The sequence below is a fragment of the Mus musculus genome, chromosome 17 (genome assembly GCF_000001635.26).
Source record: "Mus musculus strain C57BL/6J chromosome 17, GRCm38.p6 C57BL/6J".
Lineage (NCBI taxonomy): Eukaryota > Metazoa > Chordata > Mammalia > Rodentia > Muridae > Mus > Mus musculus.
The window spans coordinates 46,489,555-46,508,916 of NC_000083.6; the positions used below are offsets into that span (position 1 = coordinate 46,489,555).

Sequence of the window (19,362 nt, forward strand, 5' to 3'; positions counted from 1 at the left end):
GCAAGTCCCAAAGGTTGCCCTCTGACCTCCACACACGCTCCATGGCATTGAAGCACACGTGTGTGCACACATGCGAAAGCATTTCTAAAATTGTGTGTGTCGTGAAACAAGAAAGCAGCCCATGAAAAAGGTAGAAGAGATCCTAAGGGAGTAGAGAGGGTGATGGAGTAGGTATGTGTGATAAGGAAGCAGAGGGGGAATTGGAGGGAAGAAAGGGGTCCAGGCAGGGGGGACAATTCATAAGACGAGGGCAGTGGGGCAGATACTGAACAAGAACAAAATATAGTCACACATACGTACAAAACGACGCCATGCAATCTCTCCCTTCATATGCTAACCTTTAATAAGAAAGGGTGGGGCAGAGACACAGCTGTTCAAATGCTTGCTACTCAAGCAGGAGAACAGAGATTCATCACATCAAACCGCCATGTGAAAGACAAAACAAAGCTAAGTCTACAGTGTGGGCTGGAGTCCCAGAGCTGCTGTGTGGTGACTGACTAGCTAGTCTAACCAAACTGGGGGTGGGAGAGGGGGCTCCGGGTTCAATGAGATACTCTCTCAACAAACAAGATGGAGAGCCATTGAGGAAGATACCTGAGATCAACCTCTGGCCTCTATAAGAGCATACACACACACACACAAACAGAGAGAGAGAGAGAGAGAGAGAGAGAGAGAGAGAGAGAGAGAGAGAGAGAGAGAGAGCAGAAACACAGACAGACACACAGACACACACAAACAGACACGCAGATATGCAGACATGCAGACAGACAGACAGAATGAGAATTTTTAAAAAAAGAGTCTAGGCCAGTATGCTTTAATCCCATCACTTAGGCGACAGAGACAGATGGATCTCTGTGAGTTGGAGGCCCTCTGGTCTTCAAAAGGAGTTCCAGGACAGCCAGAATTACACAGAGAAACCCTGTCCTGAAAAAACAAAACAAAATAAGTTTTCTATGTCTCTTGGAGCTGGGACGTAGCTCAGGTAGTAGGGAGCCTGCTTTGGAAGCTCAAGGCTCTGGGCGAAATCCCCACTTTTCTCCTTTCCAGTCTGTCTACATTTCTACTTAAGATGTTCAATTTTTCTCATAACTTTCCTTTTTTTTCAAGACAGGGTTTCTCTGTATAGTGCCGGGATTAAAGGCGTGTGCCACCGCCTGGCTCTCTCGTAACTTTCAAAGTACAAAATAGTTACAATGACTGCTTTAATGTACTTGTTTGTTAACTTCACTGTGTAATTTCTGGGTAATTTAACTTTAGCTTATCTTCTGAGCATATGCCATATGTTTTTCTGTTTATTTTCATACTTAATTTTTATTTTTAATTTTAATTTTTTCAACATCATTATTATTTTTTTTTTCTGAGACAGGGTTTCTCTATATAGCCCTGGCTGTTCTGGAACTCACTTTGTAGACCAGGCTGGCCTCGAACTCAGAAATCCACCTGCCTCTGCCTCTGCCTCCGGAGTACTGGGATTAAAGTTGTGTGACACCACGTCCGGCTAAAAAAATTTTTTTAATACAAAAGAAAACAAAGACCAGGGTCTTGGGGTTGGAGAGGTGGGCTCAGCGATTAGGGGTTGCTCTAGTTTGCTGTTGCTGTTTGGAGGTTTTTTTTTTTTTCTTGTTTATTCTGTTGTTGTTATTTTTGCCTTTATTTGAGACTTTTTTTTTTTCATCCAGACATTTCTCACTGGGTACCTGGATCGCTCCTGTAGCTTATCCATTGTGTACCACACTGAAAAGCCTGTGGAATACCCCTGTTGCTTAGAGATTCTCATTTAAATGCCTTTTAAAAATACTTTATTTACTAATTTTATCTGTAAGGGTGTTTTGTCTGCATATAAGTCTGTGTACACTCCTGGGCTTGAGGGTGACTGTATCTGATCCCATGAAACTGGAGTCACAGGCAGGTGCAAGCCACCATGTGGGGTGCTGGGGATCGAACCCTGGTCCTCTGGAAGAGCAGCCCGTTTGCTTAGAGACTGAGCCATCTTTGCAGCTTCCTGATTTGTGTTCCTTGGCATAGACATTCATAGTTTGGATCCATGGACCACATTGACTTCTTGTTAATCCTCTAGAAACCTCATACTTTCTTCCTGTCTTCCAAATCATAACGTGTCCACTAGTGGTATCCAAAAAATCCTGGCCCTCCTGACCCAGCTGACACTCACCTGGTGCACTGGCTGGTTTTCTGTGTTGATTTGACGAAAGCTGGTGTTATCATAGAAAAAGGAGCCTCCCTTGAGGAAATGCCTCCATGAGATCCAGCTGTAAGGCATTTTCTCAATTAGTGATCAAGGGTGGGAGGGCCCCTTATAGCCTGGTAGTCCTGGGTTATATAAGAAAGCAAGTTGAAGCCGGGCGGTGGTGGCGCACACCTTTGATCCCAGCACTCGGGAGGCAAAGGCAGACGGATCTCTGAGTTCGAGGCCAGCCTGGTCTACAGAGTGAGTTCCAGGACAGCCAGGGCTACACAGAGAAACCCTGTCTTGTAAAACCCAAAAGGAAAAAAAAAAAGAAAAGAAGAGAAAAGAAAAGAAAAGAAAAGAAAAGAAAAGAAAGCAAGTTGAGCAAGCCAGGGGAAGCAAGCCAGTAAGCAGCACCCCTCCATGCCCTCTGTATCAGCTCCTGCCTCCAAGTTCCTGCCCTGTGTAAGTTCCTGTCCTGACTTCCTTTGGTGATGAACAACAATGTGGGAGTGTAAGCTGAATAAACCCTTTCCTCCCCAACTTGCTTCTTGGTCATGATGTTTTGTGCAGGAATACAAGCCCTGTGACTAAGACATCTATCTGGTTTTGCTGTTGGTTTTTAGTCATTGCTTTGTTATTGTTATTGTTTGAGACAGGGTCTCCTGTAGACCAGGCTGGCCTCAAATTTGCTATGTAGCTGAGGCTGGCCTTGAACTCCTAATCCTCCTGCCCCCCACCTTGCAAGTGCTGTAGGCATGTGCCTCCACACCGGCTCATATTTTTCTTCTAGTAAGATCCAATTTTGTTTTAAGTTTATTTATTTATTATGTGTATGGGTATTTTGTCTGCATGTATGTTTGTCTACCATGCACATGCCTCATGCTGGCAGAGGCTGAAAGAAGGTGTTGGATTCTCTGGAACTGCAGCTACTACACGGCTGCTGGGAACCAAACGTGTGCACTGTGCGAGAGCATCCAGTGCTCTCAAATGCTACGCCGTCTCTCTCCCAAATCTAGTGCCAACTTATTGGGTGTCAGATACTGTGATCCAGCCGCATGGACGACTCGGTTTGTCTTCTCCCTGCTCCAGGACACTGTGGTCTGGAACCCTGCAGGTGATAAGCTGGGGTCTATGTCAAGTCTGCTATGCTTGCTCCGTCTTTCCCCCACACTTGGCCCTACGCTTCCAGGCGCCTGTCATTCGAACATATTCAATCCGGTTTTTATATCCGGCTACTTCCTGTATGAGGTCTGTCTGGTCTGAGTGTCAGATGGCAAACATTGTGAAGATAAACCGGAAGGAATTTCCCAGGAGCTTTACCCCTGCCTCTCTGGAGCATCAGTGCTCTGATACATCACTGAACAGGGTTGGACCTGGTCTTCCCACTCCATATTCCTCACTGTTCCCTTTAGTAGTTCCACCAGAGCCTACTGAGTATCTTACACAAAATAAGCACGCTAATAAGTTGTGTCCCAACTTGTATATTAAATGGGACTTAAAAGACATAATATGAGGTTCAGTGAGATGGCCCAGCAGGGCAAGCCCAACAACCTGAATTGGAATCCCAGGACTTACATGGGAGAAGGAAAAAATGTAAAGCCACAGTTGTCCTCTAATCTACATACATACATACATACATACGTACATACATACATGCACACCCACGCATGTGCACATGCACACACTCTCATGCTCGCACAGTCGCACTAGGAGGGACTGGAGAGGTGGCTCAGCAATAAAGAGCATTGCCGAACCTCGGGGACTCTGGCTCAGCTATCAGTGCTCACGTCATGCTGTTTACAGCGGCCTGTAATTCCAGTTCCAGGGGACCCACTACGGGTTTCAGGTCTCTTTGGGGACCTCATGTATGTGATACACATACGAGCATTCCAGCAAAATTCTCATACACATAAAATAGAAAGAAATCCTAAAACAAAAAACATGACAGGGTCTCACTCTGTAGCAATGGCTGGCCTGAAACTCATAGAGGCAGGCGCCTGTGTCTCCTGAATGCTGAGATTAAAGGTGCGTGGCCATCATGCCTGACAAGAAAATAAATCTTAAAATCAAACAGGGAGATGGGGGGGGGAGTGTTGGGGAGAGGAGATGATGATGGAGCTAGAGATGGCTCAGCAGTTAGGAGCACTGGCTGCTGTTGCAGAAGCCCTGGGTTTGTTCCCGGCACCTGCATGGTATCTCACAACTGTCTCTAACTCCAGTTCCATAGGACCCAGCATTCTCTTCTGGCCTTCCTGTGCAACCACATGCCGCACAGACCCAGATCCAGGCTGAACACCGATACACTTAAAATTGTAAAAAAAAACTAACAATATTTTTTCAAAGATAACCTTTAAAGAAAGACACAACCTGAGTGAGGAATGCTTGAAGTGTAGCATGATGCGTTAAAACCTTTAGTTCTGTTGAGTATGGAAATAAAGGCAGTACTTATTTTTGGAGGGATTGGAGGATGTGAGGGGTTGGATGAGGATACAAACTGTGGGGAGCTGGAACACCCTATTGTTTAAGGGGTTGGCGGGAGTGGTGGGGGGAGGACGTACCCCAGAGCCTCCAGCACCAAACACGATGCTCCGCTCCACTCCGCTCCAAATCTGAAGATATGTTTCTTGGCACAAGCAGTAGCACTGAGAGTGTTTGTACTATAATTATTATTTATTTGAAGTAATTTTTTGTAGACAAGTTATTATTATAGTTAAAGCAAAAACTTGGGACAGGGTCTGGGCCTGGGGTTCTAGCAAAGTAGGTAGAGTGCTTGCTTGGTATTCCTCAAGCCTCCATGCTTCTGTGTAGCTGTGAACACATTCGGAAGGATTTCATCAAGCAGGCTCGAGGACATTAGACCAGACATGGAAGTGGGCGATGTAAGGCTAGGAAGGGAACTAAAGGTAGCCTGAGGTAATGTGGCTGTGGACCTGCAATGTTCCGACTCTCTGAAGTCTTATTCAGTCATCCTTGGAGAAACTTTAACACAAGAATGGCTTTTTCTGCAGAATTTCACTTCACATACCTTAACAAAGTTTTCCTCTTAGTTCAGGTCTTTGACAATTTCATACCTACCTGTATTGCCTTCTGGTTACTCTCTTCCCCCTACTCTCTTTCATCTCCCTCTCTCCCCTCCCTGTTGGTAGGCTTTGTAACCCATTTAGTTTAACAGGGGCCATCTATGTGACCCTTGGGTTACAACAAATGGGTGGAGCTCAGTGCGGTGCCCAGTGGATGACGGCAGAAAGCATCCCCTTTTCTGTAACCTATCAATAGGAAATAGTTTAGCAGTGAGGATGAGGGTGGTGGCCTCTGTGCATGCATGCATGCATGCATCCAGGCGTGGCTGTGGAGAGTTTTGTTCTTCTGTAGACCCAGGGTGTCCATCCTAAGACCAGTGCTGGTGGCAGCGGCAATGGCCATGTCCTTGATAGAATAATGCATTTCACAGCTCTTCTGTAACTTGTGGGCCACTGGCCCCCCCTGGTTTTATCCTAACTAAGGTGGGGTCACTGAGGGGCTCTCCATCTCCTCAGAGTGGCTAGCAGACTGTGGTAGGAAGAGCTGGAATGGGGAGATCTGGGGAGGGGCAGGGCCAGAGCGGTGGCCATGGAAATGGTGGGGAGTCAGGCTCTAGAAAGTGTAACCGTCTTGCCCGATTCCATATCTCTGTACCCATCAATTAGAGCATTCCTTAGCCCTCGTCAGAAGAGCTTCTTTTTGCAGATTAATAGGGTCTCTCGGAGACTGTAGAGTGTTTGAATGTAAATGGGCCATCTCCATGGAAGAGTGGGTTGAAAGACAGAGGGACTGCCATGAAAACATTGTTTCTGGACATGACAGTGGGGTTACACACATAACTCATAGAAGCTATGACTGCCCGTGCACGATCAGGCTGGTCCAAACCCTACCCTGTGTGGAGAAGGGCCCCATGCCAATAGCTGAAGCGTTGCTGACAGCTAACAGCTGGTGAGGCAGGCACGACCCTGAGAGGCTGCCTGTACTTGTTCCAGTAGATGGTTCCACACCGGTGCACACATAGGTAGCACTAATGGGCTCAGTGGGTAGGGAGGGAAGCTGTAGAGATGGTTCAGTGGTTAACAGCACTGGCCACTCTCCAGAGGACCCAGGTTGGATTGTCAGCACCTGCATGGTGGCTCACTGTGTCTGTAACTCCAGTTTCAGGTTAGCTCATTGTGCTCTTTTGGCTTCTTGGGGCATCAGGCATGCACATGATGTAGAGATATAAACTCAGGCAAACCACCTGTCTTAGTTAGGCTTTTACTGCTGTGCACAGACACCATGACCAAGGCAAGTCTTATAAAAAACAACATTTAATTGGGTCTGGCTTACAGGTTCAGAGGTTCAGTCCATTATCATCAAGGTGAGAGCATGGCAGTATCCAGGCAGGCATGGCACAGGCATTGCTGAGAGTTCTACATCTTCATCCAAAGGCTGCTAGTGGAAGACTGAGTTCCAGGCAACTAGGGTGAGGATCTTATGCCCACACCCACAGTGACACACCTATTCCAACCAGGTCACACCTATTTGAACAAGGCCACACCTCCAAATGGTGCCACTCCCTGGCCCAAGGATAAACAAACCATCACAACACCTATACACATAAAATAATAAAATAATCAAAGATAATAATTATTTTAAATAATAAATAAAAATGAAGTTGGTGTAGGGGATAGAAGATGGATTGGAGGGGAGAGAGAGACTGGGTTAGATTTGATTAAAACACTACATACATGTATGAATAATAAAATATTTTTAAAATAAGTTAACAATCTTTTTTAAATTTTGGAAAGATTAATGAGAGCCAATCACAGTTGCCTATGGATCCCGTACAGAGTTTGAGAGCACTGAGATCCGTACAGAACTACTTGAATAGCTAGGAGCTGGGGAGGGGCAGGTCACGGGGAGGAGTCAGAACTAATGAGCGGGTTGGCTCGGGAAGAGCCTATCCGGGAAGAGAGCGAGCTTGAAGAAGGTCCCCTTACCTCTGGGAGTCGCTTTCCCAGGTCACGTGGTAGCGGCGGCAGCGGTTGCCCGCGCGCGGCGATGGCGGCATCCGGGGAGCTGGTTCCATGCTCTGTGTACTTCTGCGGGAGCATCCGCGGCGGGCGGGAAGACCAAGCTCTGTATTCGCGGATCGTATCCCGGCTGCGGCGCTATGGGAAGGTGCTCACTGAGCACGTGGCTGATGCTGAGTTGGAGCCGCGTGGTGAGGCGACGCGGGCTGGAGACTCGCAGGCTGGGGACCTGTAGGCTAAGGGGACCGGCTGACTAGGGACTTGCCGGATAGGAGACCCACTGGCTAGTAGACATTCAACCTGGGGAACCCGCAGCTCATGTGACCCGCAGGCTAGACCGGAGGCTAGGGGATCTGCAGACTAGGACCTCGTAATGGTTAGGGGACCGGCTGGCTATGGAAGGTCCTGGATTATATGTGTACGTTCCATGCGCAGGTCAAGTGTCCCTGTCCAGCACACTGGAAGCAAGTGACAGCCCAGACCCAGCTTTGGGCTAGCAAGGCTTTGATAAGCTGGTCTGGATAAGCACTCCTCCAGTAGGAAAGTTGTACCTAGAACTCTTGTATTTCTGCTCCAAAAACTTTTAAGTAGATCTCCCTTGCCCCATGCAAGAACAAACTCCTAAGCTGTGGACTCTAAAGCAATTCTGGGAGAATCTTTTAAAAGACAAAGAATCAATCGTAGGCAAAAAATGCCAGGGGATTGGAAAGAACCTGTTTGTGCTTATGCTTGGCTAGCGCATGGTGTGTTTTGTTGATAGTTCTCCACCTTCAGCGCCAATGTCAGCACTCTGGAGGCAGAGGGTAGGATGAGTTCCAGGCCAACCTGGGCTACAGAGTTAACCCCTGTCTCAAAGAAATGAGACAAAACAGTCTACAGAGTGTGATAGCCTGGAGAAAACCTTTGAATCTGGGTTTTCTCCCCTAGTCACTTTTCTTGCTTTTTCTTTTTCTTTTCTTTATTTTGGAAACAGGCTGTCATAAACGCACAGTGACGTCAGACTTGTAGCCAAGGATGGCCTTAGAACTCGCCATCCTCCTGCCTTCACCGCCCAAGTGCTAGAACTACAGGCACCTGCTGCTACACACAACTTGTTAGTTTGTTTTTTGAGACAGGGTCTCTCTACATATCCCTGGCCATCATGGTACTTACAGTGTAGACCAGGCTGTGTTGGAACTCACAGATTTCCCCAGCCTCTGCTCCCGGGGCTGGGATTAGTGCTATGAGCCATGATCCTCAGGCTCACAAAAGAAGTTTTAGACAGTGTGGTTCTGCTCTGCCACCTGCAGAGCCTTACCGTCCTAAACAGCAGAGTTGATTCAAACTGGAAACTGTGATCCTGGCTCTCTGACCCCAGACACGCCCCTTGGATTCCGGGTGAGTCAGACCTTTTCCCCACACGCACCCAGCCCCACCCACACGTGCCTCCGTGAACAGGATTGCATTTTTCTTGTGGCTGTTTTGTTCTTCATCCCTTTAACAGACTCCTCTCCTGAACTGGCTTTTGAAGGTGCTGGGGCAAGGGTTCCCTCTCTCTGCCCCTCTCTGAGCAGGGTAGATTTGAGAAGCAGCGAGAACATAGAAGTTACTAGGTACTGAGTTGGGGTAGGGACCATCTCTGACCAGCTTGCCCTCAACCACAGGGGAAGAGGCTGCTGGGGGCGACCAGTTCATCCATGAGCGGGACCTGGCCTGGCTCCGGCAGGCCGATGGTGAGTGAGTAGTCCTCCCTTCTGCATGAGGGCTCCTTGGTGATGTCGATTCCTGGGCTATCCCTGACTCTACTATCCCCACCACAGATACACCGTCACCCCGTTCTTAAAAATCCCAGGTAGTAAGTCTTATTTTTCTCTCTCTGCAGTGGTCGTGGCAGAAGTGACACAGCCATCCCTGGGTGTTGGCTACGAATTGGGCCGGGCAGTAGCTCTTGGTAAGCCGATCCTGTGCCTGTTCCGACCACAGTCTGGCCGAGGTGAGTATTCCAGCGTGGAGTGGCTTACTCCTTCCTGGCTTTCTTCCTTTCCCAGTGGGCTGGGGCAGGGAGCAGAGTGGGGAGTATGGAAGGAAGTCAGTTTCACATTTCCCCCCTCCCCAGTGCTTTCCGCCATGATCCGGGGAGCAGCCGATGGCTCGAGGTTCCAGGTGTGGGACTACGCAGAGGAAGAAGTGGAGACCATGCTCCATCGGTACTTTGAGGCTTATCTTCCTCAGGGGACGGCTTCCTCCAGTAACCCAAGTGCCTGTCTTAACCCTACTGTATTAGAAAAAATTTAAGATTTATTTTTTTAACACATGTTTAACTACATGTATGTATGTAACCACATTCATACCTTGTGCCCAGAGGTCAGAAGAGGGTACCACATTCTCTGGAACTGGTGGTAGAGATGACTGTGGGCCTCCATGTGGGTGCTGGGAACTAAACCCACAACAAGTGCTCTTAGCTGCTGAACCTTCTCTTTGGCCCTGGTCCAACTTTATCCAATGCTGACCCCTGATGTTTCTCTGGACTCCTTCCTGCTTCTGCCTCAGTAGTAAGAAAAGGTTCGTTTAGTTGGGTATGGTGGCGTCTCAGGAGGCACAGTGTGGTGGTTTGAATATGCTTGACCTGGGGAGTGGCACTATTAGGTGTGACCCCGTTGGAAGTGTGTCACTGTGGGGGTGGGCTTTGAGACCCTCCACCTAGCTGCCTGAAAACAGACTGCTGGTTTCCTTTTGAAGATGTAGAACTCTCAGCTCCTCTTGCACCATGCCTGCTTGGACGCTGCCATGCTCCTTCCTTGATGATAATAGACTGAACCTCTGAACCTGTAAGCCAGCCCTAATTAAATGTTGTCCTTAGAAGAGTTGCCTTGGTCACGGTGTCTGTTCCCAGCAGTAAAACCCTAAGACAGAAGTTGGTACCAGGGACTGGGGCATCACTGTGATAGATCTGTCCATGCTTCTGTTTCGAAGGATGTAGATGTTGGGACTTTGGAAAGCAAAGTTTGATGGGCTATCCTAGTAGGAATATGGAAGACTTTGTTGCTGAGAGTTCTACATCTTCATGGAAAGGAAGCCAGGAGCAGACTGTTTTCAGGCAGCTAGGAGGAGGGTCTCAAAGCCCACCCCACGGTGACACACCTACTCCAACAAGGCCTCCTAATAGTGCGATTCCCTGGGCCCAGCATATTCAAACCACCACACATAGGCAGGGGGATTTCTGAGTTCAGGGTCACTGTGGTCTACATATAGTGAGTTCCAGGACAGTCAGACCTATGTAGAGAAGACCCCCCCCCCATCTCAAAAATAAAGTCAAAAAAACTTGTTTATATTGGCAGTGCTAGAACCAGCCCTGGCTTTTCCACCCTGTTTCATTGTAGAAAAGAGAAGGGCCCTACTAAGGAAGGTCCCCAGGAGAAAGGCACCTTGTCATGTCCTCGGGCCCCCGGGGAACAGGGGAGCACTTGGGGATGGGAGGAGGCCAGGTATTGGGTGGGTTGCATTCTTTTCACCTCTGAACCTAGACCCGTGCTTCTAGTTATGACTTAAGTCAAGTTAAGTGAGTCTCCCTTGGCTTTCTCCAAGGACAGAGAAGTCTGGATGTCTAAAGAACACAGTAAAGATGGAGGAGGGCTGGGGAGCTGGCTCAGCCTAAAGACCCGGGTTCTATCCCGTGCACCCACATGGGAATGAGAACTGACTCCTGGATGCTGTTCTCTGACATCCATCCATACACACACACACCATGGCATGTGCACATACACACATGCACATGCAGTCTTTGAAAAATGAGAGTGTTTTGAGGAAATATGGGGGGGGTGACAGAGGGTGAGGGGTGCTCCTCCTGGGAAGTGTGTGAAAAAAGAGGTTTATTCAGTAAACAGAAGGTGCTTCAGACACTGGGAATCCCCTCTCCCATGACACCCTGCGGCCCTGCCCCTCCCCCCTCAGTCATAGGACTCATCATCTTCATCCTCATCACCAAAGAAGAAGGTCTCTCGGTCCAGGTTCTCAGACTCCTCGTCGTAGGAGAAGCTATCATTGTCTAGTTCCTCATCAAATTCATGTTGCCACTCAGGCACATCCTCTTCCTCCTCCTCCTCCTCCTCCTCTTCCTCCTCTTCTTCCTCCTCTTCGTCTTCCACTTCCAGCCCTGAGGAGCCCTGGGGTCTAGGGAGAGCCACCACACTCAGCCGGAGAAGCCTGCATCCCTGCCCCCTCCCCAGGCTCGGCCCAGCCTACTCACTGATCACTGGGCACGTTGGACCCTTTCACCTCCCGGGTCTCTACTGAGGGACTCTGCAGCCCAACCCGGAAGTCCTGATGAAGAGACAGGAGTTAAGAGGAGCAGAGGGGCAGAGGCTACCAGGCCTGGGGCCTGGCTGGAATCCTTTCCCCTAATGATTCCTGAGAGCCAGACTCTCAGGAGCACTCCATCTGGAAGCCTTGAATGGCCTGCACCCAGCCTGCGCTGCACAGCAGGTGTCCTGCCCTGTTATGGAACAGTCAGCAAGGGACCCGAGAACAATGTTCATAGTTTGGGCTCCATACCCATGCTCTAGAGCTGCCAGGAGCCTTGTGGATCTCTAACCCCCAAGATTCCGCACAGCCCCGATCCCCCATGCTGGAGTTTGGGCTGAGAAAGGACTGGCTGCCACTGATGAGCACCTGGCCCCATACCCCCCCCCCCCCCAATTTGGGGAAACCCACTCCTTTGTAAGAAACCCCAGGAGGTTAAGTGTCATAGACTGGCTCAGGCCTCCTGACACCACCACATTCCCTGATTTTTTGAGACAGGGTTTCTCTGTGTAGCCCTGGCCATCCTGGAACTCACTCTGTAGACCAGGCTGGCCTCAAACTCCAAGATCTCCCTGCCTCTGGCTCCTGAGTGGGGAGATAAAGGTATTCCTACCGTGGGCCTACTGACACCCCTTGGGCCCCTCGCTGTGTTTCCCTCTGGACTCCCGCAGGCAGGCAGCCGGTCAGCAGTACCTGGGTGGAGTGCTGTAGGATGGCCAGCAGCCTCTCCTGGATCCTCCGGAGCAGCTCTGTGCCCGTGCTGAGGCAGTCGGCCCGCAGGAAGCGCAGGGAGGAGGCCAGGTCCCGGCAGCGCAGCAGGGTCTCCTCTGCAGGAGCAAGGGCAGGACTTGCTCTCTTCTCCCACCCACTCCTCCCCACACCCCACAAACATCTACAGAGTATCCACCTAGTGCCAGGCAGAGCATGGCGCTCACCCACCAGGAGCACATCTGTGACCTAGGCCCTTATGCCACCGGCTTTAGACCCGAGAGAGAGGGAAGGCTTGGCAGAATGAAGGGGGAGAAGAGGAACGGAGCGACCTGTTGGAAGGGCGTTGGTGTGCGGCTCACCGAGCAGGATCTGCAGGGCGTTCGTATGCAGCTCCAGGTTCTCCGTCTGCTGTTCTACCACATCCATGTACTCTGTGTCCTGGCTGTAGAAGCTGTAGACACAGGCATAGGCCAGCACCTAGGGGAGCCCAGCAGTACATCCAGCCTGAGTTGTGGTACCTCCACCTCCCTTCCCTGCTTCTGGGGTCCTCCATCCAAGCCCCACTCAGTCCCCTCAGCAACTCCTCCCCTTCCTGCCTCCCCCACTGCTACAACCTTTCGAGCCTGCTCGAGGGCCCGGCAGGCATCTTGCAGGAAGGTGAAGGATTTGGGTGGAGGCACCTCTTGGATGGCAGAGGCCTGGTTCCGCAGGTTGACAGCAAACTCCTGTTAAGAGGCAAATGCTGTTATAGCCCGTGAGGCCTGTGCTCCAGGCAGCTTCCCCTGGGCCTCCCAGTGCAGTCAAGCAGCCCTCTGACGAGCCACCCACCGACCATGGCTCACCCGGGCCTGATGATGGAAGGTACACCTCTCGTTATAGTCCTGAAACCGCTTCTCCTGGCGAGCTGCTTTGCTTACCTGGTGAAGACACATGGAGAGATGGCTGTGTACATTCTGATAGGCTGGGCTTCTTAGAAGGCCTCTCTCTACTTCACCCAGAACTTTCATGCAATCCTCCTGGAGGAGTGTTATTATTGGCCTTCCTTTACATGGTGATGCCAGGGTTTGTCTCCAGCCACGGTGTTGGGCAGGCCCACTCCACACCCCTTGCCCTGCTCTGGTGCCTGCTTGCCCTATCTTGCTCATTCTAGGCTTTCTTTGGTCACCTGGGTGGAGGCAGAGTTCCCAGAATGCCAGGCCTCACAGCTCCTGTCTATCCCCTCTGAACCTTTGTCCTGACTACTACAGCACTGTTGTGGGGACACACCTCCATCTGTCTGTATTGACTGGCCAGGCCTCTGCTGTGCCCAGCCTCTTACCATGGCAGAGCAGTTGTAGTAGTCCTTGTGGCTTGGCTTCCAGGACTTGAGGCAGCGCCAGCAGAACCCATGGTTACATCTTGCACAGGTCATGCTATGGAGGATTTGAGCTGGTCAGAGGGCATGGAAAAGGGTGGCCAAGGTACCCGGGGGCTTTTCCAGCTGCCCTCAGTCTCCATCTTCCCAAGTCCTGCTAAATACACTCTTCCTCTGGGCTTCCCAACACAGCCAACTTAAAACCTGGGTGGATGAGTCTTGGGGACGCCGAGTGAGAGTGAGGGCAGTGGACTTGTTCAGCTTTCACAGTGAGCTTTGCTCGCTTCTTCCTTGCTGCCCGGCCTCCCCCACACCGTGCTCCCAGAGCCCCCTGGACCTCTCCTTACTGCAGACACCCCTCGTTCTTCTCGATCGGCGCCTGACAGCTAGGGCAGCGTTTGGAGATGAGCTTGGCCAAGTGCTTGCTCTGGGCCTCCACGCTCATGCCGTCATAGTAGCCACCATCATCCACCCACTGCGACATGTGGCCACAGCTGGCAGGGTAGTGTGCCTAGGTGGGGAAGTGTGAGGTCACAGGCAGCTTAGCTGCCCCACATCTGTTGGGGCTGGGGAAGACAGACACATGCAGGGAAGGAGTGCAGTCCCTGCAGGGCCAGTGTGGGGCACCCACCTCGGGAAAACTACAGCTGAAGCAAGAGGCCCAGCCGCACTTGGAGCAGGTGGTCCCACTGCCCAGGCCCTGGCGGCACAGGATGCGGTCACAGCCCTGAGGGTTGGTGCACCACGTCAGGTTGGAGCAGCTTTCCACATAGCCTCGCAGAAGGGCCTTCTCATACTGTGGGCAGAGGCAAGTGCAGCTGCTATGGATGACGGGAAAACAGGAGGCTCCGAAGGCTCTCATCACCAGAAACCCAACCTGCCCTCTGGGTCCGTGGGGGCGGGGTGTACCTTGGAGATGACCTCCGGGGAGGAGACAATGTTACGGATGAAGGCTCCAGTGGGCTGGGCAGGACAGTCAGCGATGGGGCAGGTACAGTTCAGTACAAAGTTTTGTTCTATCCGAGTTGTCAGGTACTCGTTCCAGCAAGACTGCCAGGACGAAAGGCGGGCTGATCAGAGACAGACAGCCTGGCCACATCTGGACACCCACCCTTCCACAGCTTCCAGGAAAGCCAGAGATGGAGGGCTCCTGAACCTACCTCACTGCTGACCCTGACTTTCCAGACATCTTGGTTTTCTGGGACAAGGCCAGATTGTAGTTGTCTTTGAGAATGCACAGGGCTCAGGCACTGCCCCAACTACAATCACTACTGAGGAAGTTAACAGTCAACTGAAAGGATCTAAGCTATGGAAACAGCAGAGTGTGTTGGCTTAGATAAGGGTCCAATGAAAGGCTGGTGGATTGCAGGTGTGGTCCCCAGTGGAAGCAGTGTTTAGTGGTGGGGCTTTTGTGGGGTGATTGGATCATCCGGGTTCTGCCTTGACTAATGGCTTACTCCACTACTTGCAGATGGCTGACATAGACCACTGGGAATGGGCCTCTGAGGCTACCTTGACCTCAGAGGTAAACAGCTGCCCTCTGGCCTTCCACCCTGATGTTTTGCCTAGAAACAATGGCGATAACTAGCTGCAGACTAAACACTCCTAAACCATGAGCCAAACAGATCTTTCCCCCCTTAAGCTATTCCTCTCAGGCATTTGTCACAGCGGTGTGTGATCAGCACCAGCGAGGTGAGCATGGACCTGCGAGTGGCTAAGAGCACCTGCTGCCCCTCTAAAGAACCCAGGATCAATCCCAGCACCCACATGGTAGCTCACAACTGTAATTCCACTTCTGGGGATCTGATCCTCTTCTGGCCTCTGCAGGGCCAGGTATGTATGCAATGCAGGCAAAACACTCATACACACAAATTAAAGATAATAATTTTTTCTTAAAGGCGAGAGAGAAGGCAACCTGGGGGAAACATCGCCTTTCCCCCTGGACTCTGGGCTCCTAGATGCTGGTGCCCGTGCTGGTGCCCGTGCTGGTGCCAGCACTGCTGATTTCCTCTAGTCCCCCTGGCTCCAGCTTTCCCAGCCTGAGGCTCTACCTCCAAGGGCTCTCCTTCTAACAGACTCAGTCTCTTCCCCTAAGAGACTAATCTGTGGTGTCCCTCTGTCCTCATCCACCGCACAGCCATCTCCACCCCATCCTTGTCCCCAGCACCAGAATTTCCCAAACTCTTCTGTTGTTCCTACCACCCCACCCTAAAGCGGGTCATTGTGTCTTCTCCCTAATACACAACAGCCTCCTGATAAATGGCCCTTTCTCCTTCAGCTCTCCAAACAAAGTCCATGAGTTTCTTAAACTGTTCCACTAAGCACCCTTGGTCCTCAGACTATGATCAAGCTCCAAAATGATCAATCAAAGCACAGGGACCCCAGTTGACAGTGCCCACGTGAAGAACCTGACCGTCTCTCACCAGACCAAACCCTTTACATCTTGAAACAAATCAAGACAAGATAGGAAGCAGACTAAAAACAGTTTTTGCATTATTTTAGGTGAAGCAAGGGGCGAGTCTACCAAATGTAGACCCCAAGCTCACAGGCATGCAGTAGCTTTGGATGCCCTACAGCCCTGAATGACAGAATCCTGGAATCTGAGTCTGGCTGCCCCTGGCCTCTTGGCTTCTGCCACAGCCACTGCCCAGCCCTAGGGCAACAGTGCTAGCCAGTATCTGCCCTTTGCCCACACTGCCTGCCAATAGGCTCATGCTGGCGGCCTTCCACTGCTCCAGGCCTTGGGCTGTCCTGTGCCTCCAGCATTTCTGCCTTATTCGCAGCCTGGAACCTTTGTTATTTTGTCTTATGTTTGTTTGTTTGTTTGTTTGTTTGTTTGTTTGAGACAGGGTTTCTCAGCATAGTCCTGGCTATCCTGGAACTCTGTCTGGAGACCAGGCTGGCTTTGAACTCAAGAGATCTGCCTGCCTCTGCCTCCAGCTAGGACCTTTTAAAATCAGTTACATTTTGTAGGCCCCCTGTCTCTGTGTCTCTACACGAGGGCCCCCTAAGCTCAGCTCCACTCTTTTCCTGAAGTGTTGTCAGTCAGACCCTCCACTTAGTTCCAAATCCACGGGCTAGTTGACTTTGTCATAAAATATCTAGCGAGCAGCTCAAACTTCACATGGCTGTGACTGATTGCGCTTCCTCGCAAAGCCCCACCCTTCATCCCTATACCTTGCCCCAAAGTTCCTCTGAAACAAAGTAAAGGTGCCCGGTTCCATCCCCTGGGCTACCCAGATCAGAAGCAGAGGGGCTTTCCTTGGTTCTCTTCTCTGGAGCCTGGACATCTAACACGACAAGTCTCATAGGTTCTATCTGTAACTTTTCTGGTTACCACAGACTGGTCCAAACCACACCTTCAACCTCACACAATACCCTCCAGATGGGTCTCTCCACACACCAGCCAAAGCTTCTGGGGACTTCCACATCAGTTCATGAGAAGCCCAAAGCTGACAGCTGCTGTCCTCTTTGGTGGCTCTCACTGAACCTGGAGCTCACGGATACTGACTGGTCTGCCCCAGGGATCCCATCTCTGCCACTGGAGTCCTGATAACAGTCAGCCACCATGCCTACCCTCACTTTATCTACACTGGCTTTTATGTAGGTTCTGACATCTGAACTCCGGTGCTCATGTCTGCATGGTAAGCACTTTTATCTACTGAGCTATCTCCCAACTCCCAATCTAAGTTTTCACTAGTGTAAATCAGATCGTATCGCCTTGCTTGAAACCCACAGTGGTTTCCCACACATCATTATCCACCTCAGCCTCCTCATCCTTCTCTGAGGCCCCCTCCCCTAGCAGACAGCCTCAGTCACCACAGTCCACTGCTACAGTACTCCCTCACGGGGTGTCACCCCTTGGCAGTCAGTCCTCCCTTGATCGCCCCGATGTAAAGGGGAAGCCCTACTCCCTGTGCAGTCACTTCCTACGACATCACCCAAGTGTAACTTCTTCCAGAATTTATCACCAAAGTTTGGAGAGAGGTTAAGTTTGGGGTAAGGCTGCCAAAATTCAAATCTTGACTCAGATAAATGGTATCACCACGAGTGTCTCCATCTATCGTCTGTACACTAGAGCTAGTAAGGCTGGACAGATGGCTCAGTGGTTAAGAGCAACTGCTATTCTTCCAGAGGACCCAGGTTCAGTTCCCAGCTCCCAGATGGTGGCTTGAGCCCATCTGTAACTCCAGTTCCAGAAACATCTGATACCCTCTTCAAGCAAAGTGCTTACATGCCAAGGTTTCAATAAATAAACAACCCTTTTAAAGGGGGACAGTAAAGGCCGCTACTCTTCAAACCATTAGAGTAACTAGGAAATGAAAACAGACAGCATGATACTGGCCCTCGTGCCCCTGAAGAGTGAGCTGCCATTGTTAGCAGCTCTCAGATCTCGCCCCCTCAAACAGGGTCTACCCACTACACATACTAAGTCCCTGCCTGTTATAATTAAATGAATATATAAAAGAAAAACCTAAAACTGTGGGGAGAAGGGAGTCCAAGCAACTAAATCAGAAGTGTCTAGGAGCAGAGATGGGGGGGGGGCGGGCACAGAGCCACACATCACCCACCCCTGGGAGACACAGGTGGAAGAGTTTGTGGCAACAGGCAGTGTTCCTCATGCTATGTACTATGTTAGCTTCCTGCTGCTCAGGCGCTGTGTTAGCTTGGCCTGGGGCCTGCAGATCTGGGAGGCAAGGAATTTGCACTCTGGGTCCCGGAACCTCTGCCCTCTCCTCTCTTTGGGTCCTTACTCCCCTTTCCAGGCCTATATATTTCTATTTGTTTGTGTATTGAATGATAATTCATGACAAAAGATTTGTGTCCTGAGATGAGTGAACTTAAGGAAACCATGGATTATGAGTAACACTAATGGCATTTCCTCCTTGTCTGTCTGTCTGTCTGTCTGTCTGTCTCTGTGAGGAGTGTGGCAGGTGGCCCCAGTTACAGAGGGCAAACTAGCTTAGTTGAAGGGATATTGAGAGACATACCTGGGTTTGGGGTTCAGCGCAGTGGCTGAGGTGCTAGGCTCTCCCCTCAGGAGGGAGGAAAAGAGAACCCTACTCACCCAGGTTAGGAAATAGTGTTTGCAAGGTGCGTAGCCAGGTGGAAAGGCTGGGGAAGGAGAGGCTGCACGCTCACCTTACAGCAGCAGTGCAGGCAGCAGAGGGAGGGCGAGTCGTCATGGGGTCCTAAGGGGGTGACGCACACAGGGCATTGGTCAGGGCGAGTGGGGACCACCTGGGCCTGGGGTACTCGCAGCCCTGCCGCAAGGAGCAGTGGTTCTGGGTCATCGCTGTAGCTCTGCAGCAGCTGCTCTGTGCCCCAGTGGGAATGAGCCAGAAGGTGCTGAGCTACATCTGGCTCCAAGTTCAGCGTCTCCTGCACCTGCCGCACCGTCTGCTCCATCAATCCTTCTACCTCCTGGGGACTCATGGTACGGCCTGCAGGCAGCTGTAGAGATGCCAGGGCCACCACAGCTTCTGGGCTTAGGGAGAGAGAAAAGACAGTGTTTAGCATCTCTGCCCTGCTTACCCATCAACAAGCTCCCAACAGCCCCCCCCCCCCGTCCCCAGCTCTCTGTGTAAAACCCTTGGCTCCAGCTTGCCTCAGTAGCCTGTTCATAACTACCTGAACCACACCAACTGTGTGAACAGAGCCCTTCACAGATGAGATTTGGGAGTAAATGTGGGGCTGAGCTGGCTGGAACACTGACTGGGGGCACTGGAAGCCAGCGGGGTAGGTCACAGTGCTATGTGATTTTAAATGAAGGGGACAGTCCGGTGTTCAAA

At 50.9% G+C, this 19,362-nt stretch overlaps 2 protein-coding genes across 6 annotated transcripts in view; one reads left to right on the plus strand and one right to left on the minus strand.

Annotated features, from left to right (window-relative positions):
• The first annotated feature begins 7,234 nt into the window (after positions 1-7,234).
• Positions 7,235-10,064, plus strand: Dnph1 (2'-deoxynucleoside 5'-phosphate N-hydrolase 1). The gene is made up of 4 exons (NM_207161.3): positions 7,235-7,418; positions 8,871-8,939; positions 9,089-9,199; positions 9,323-10,064. Exons 1-4 carry the CDS (start codon positions 7,256-7,258, stop codon positions 9,499-9,501), a joined length of 522 nt encoding a protein of 173 aa, NP_997044.2. The 5' UTR covers positions 7,235-7,255; the 3' UTR covers positions 9,502-10,064.
• A 990-nt stretch (positions 10,065-11,054) lies between these two features.
• Positions 11,055-19,362, minus strand: part of Cul9 (cullin 9) — a 45,780-nt gene continuing 37,472 nt past the window's right edge. For 3 of the 5 annotated variants that reach the window (XM_011246723.3, XM_011246722.3, XM_006525135.4), the window contains exons 31-41: positions 18,713-19,058; positions 14,480-14,620; positions 14,202-14,366; positions 13,918-14,081; positions 13,535-13,628; positions 13,134-13,232; positions 12,831-12,941; positions 12,576-12,693; positions 12,199-12,332; positions 11,453-11,526; positions 11,056-11,376 (exon numbers count right to left, since the gene is read on the minus strand). In XM_011246723.3, the coding sequence (XP_011245025.1) occupies positions 11,154-11,376; positions 11,453-11,526; positions 12,199-12,332; positions 12,576-12,693; positions 12,831-12,941; positions 13,134-13,232; positions 13,535-13,628; positions 13,918-14,081; positions 14,202-14,366; positions 14,480-14,620; positions 18,713-19,058 (1,669 nt within the window). In that variant the 3' untranslated portion in view covers positions 11,056-11,153. Of the gene's footprint in view, positions 11,377-11,452; positions 11,527-12,198; positions 12,333-12,575; positions 12,694-12,830; positions 12,942-13,058; positions 13,233-13,534; positions 13,629-13,917; positions 14,082-14,201; positions 14,367-14,479; positions 14,621-18,712; positions 19,059-19,362 lie in introns of all 5 variants that reach the window. The other 2 variants (NM_001081335.2, XM_006525136.4) reach the window with 2 other exon arrangements.

Coding starts and splice junctions, on each gene's coding strand:
- Dnph1 (NM_207161.3), top strand. CDS start 7,256: ATGGCGGCATCCGGGGAGCTGGTTCCATGCTCTGTGTACTTCTGCGGG. Junction 8,940..9,088: donor CTGGCTCCGGCAGGCCGATG/GTGAGTGAGTAG, acceptor CTCTCTCTGCAG/TGGTCGTGGCAGAAGTGACA. Junction 9,200..9,322: donor CCGACCACAGTCTGGCCGAG/GTGAGTATTCCA, acceptor CCCCCTCCCCAG/TGCTTTCCGCCATGATCCGG.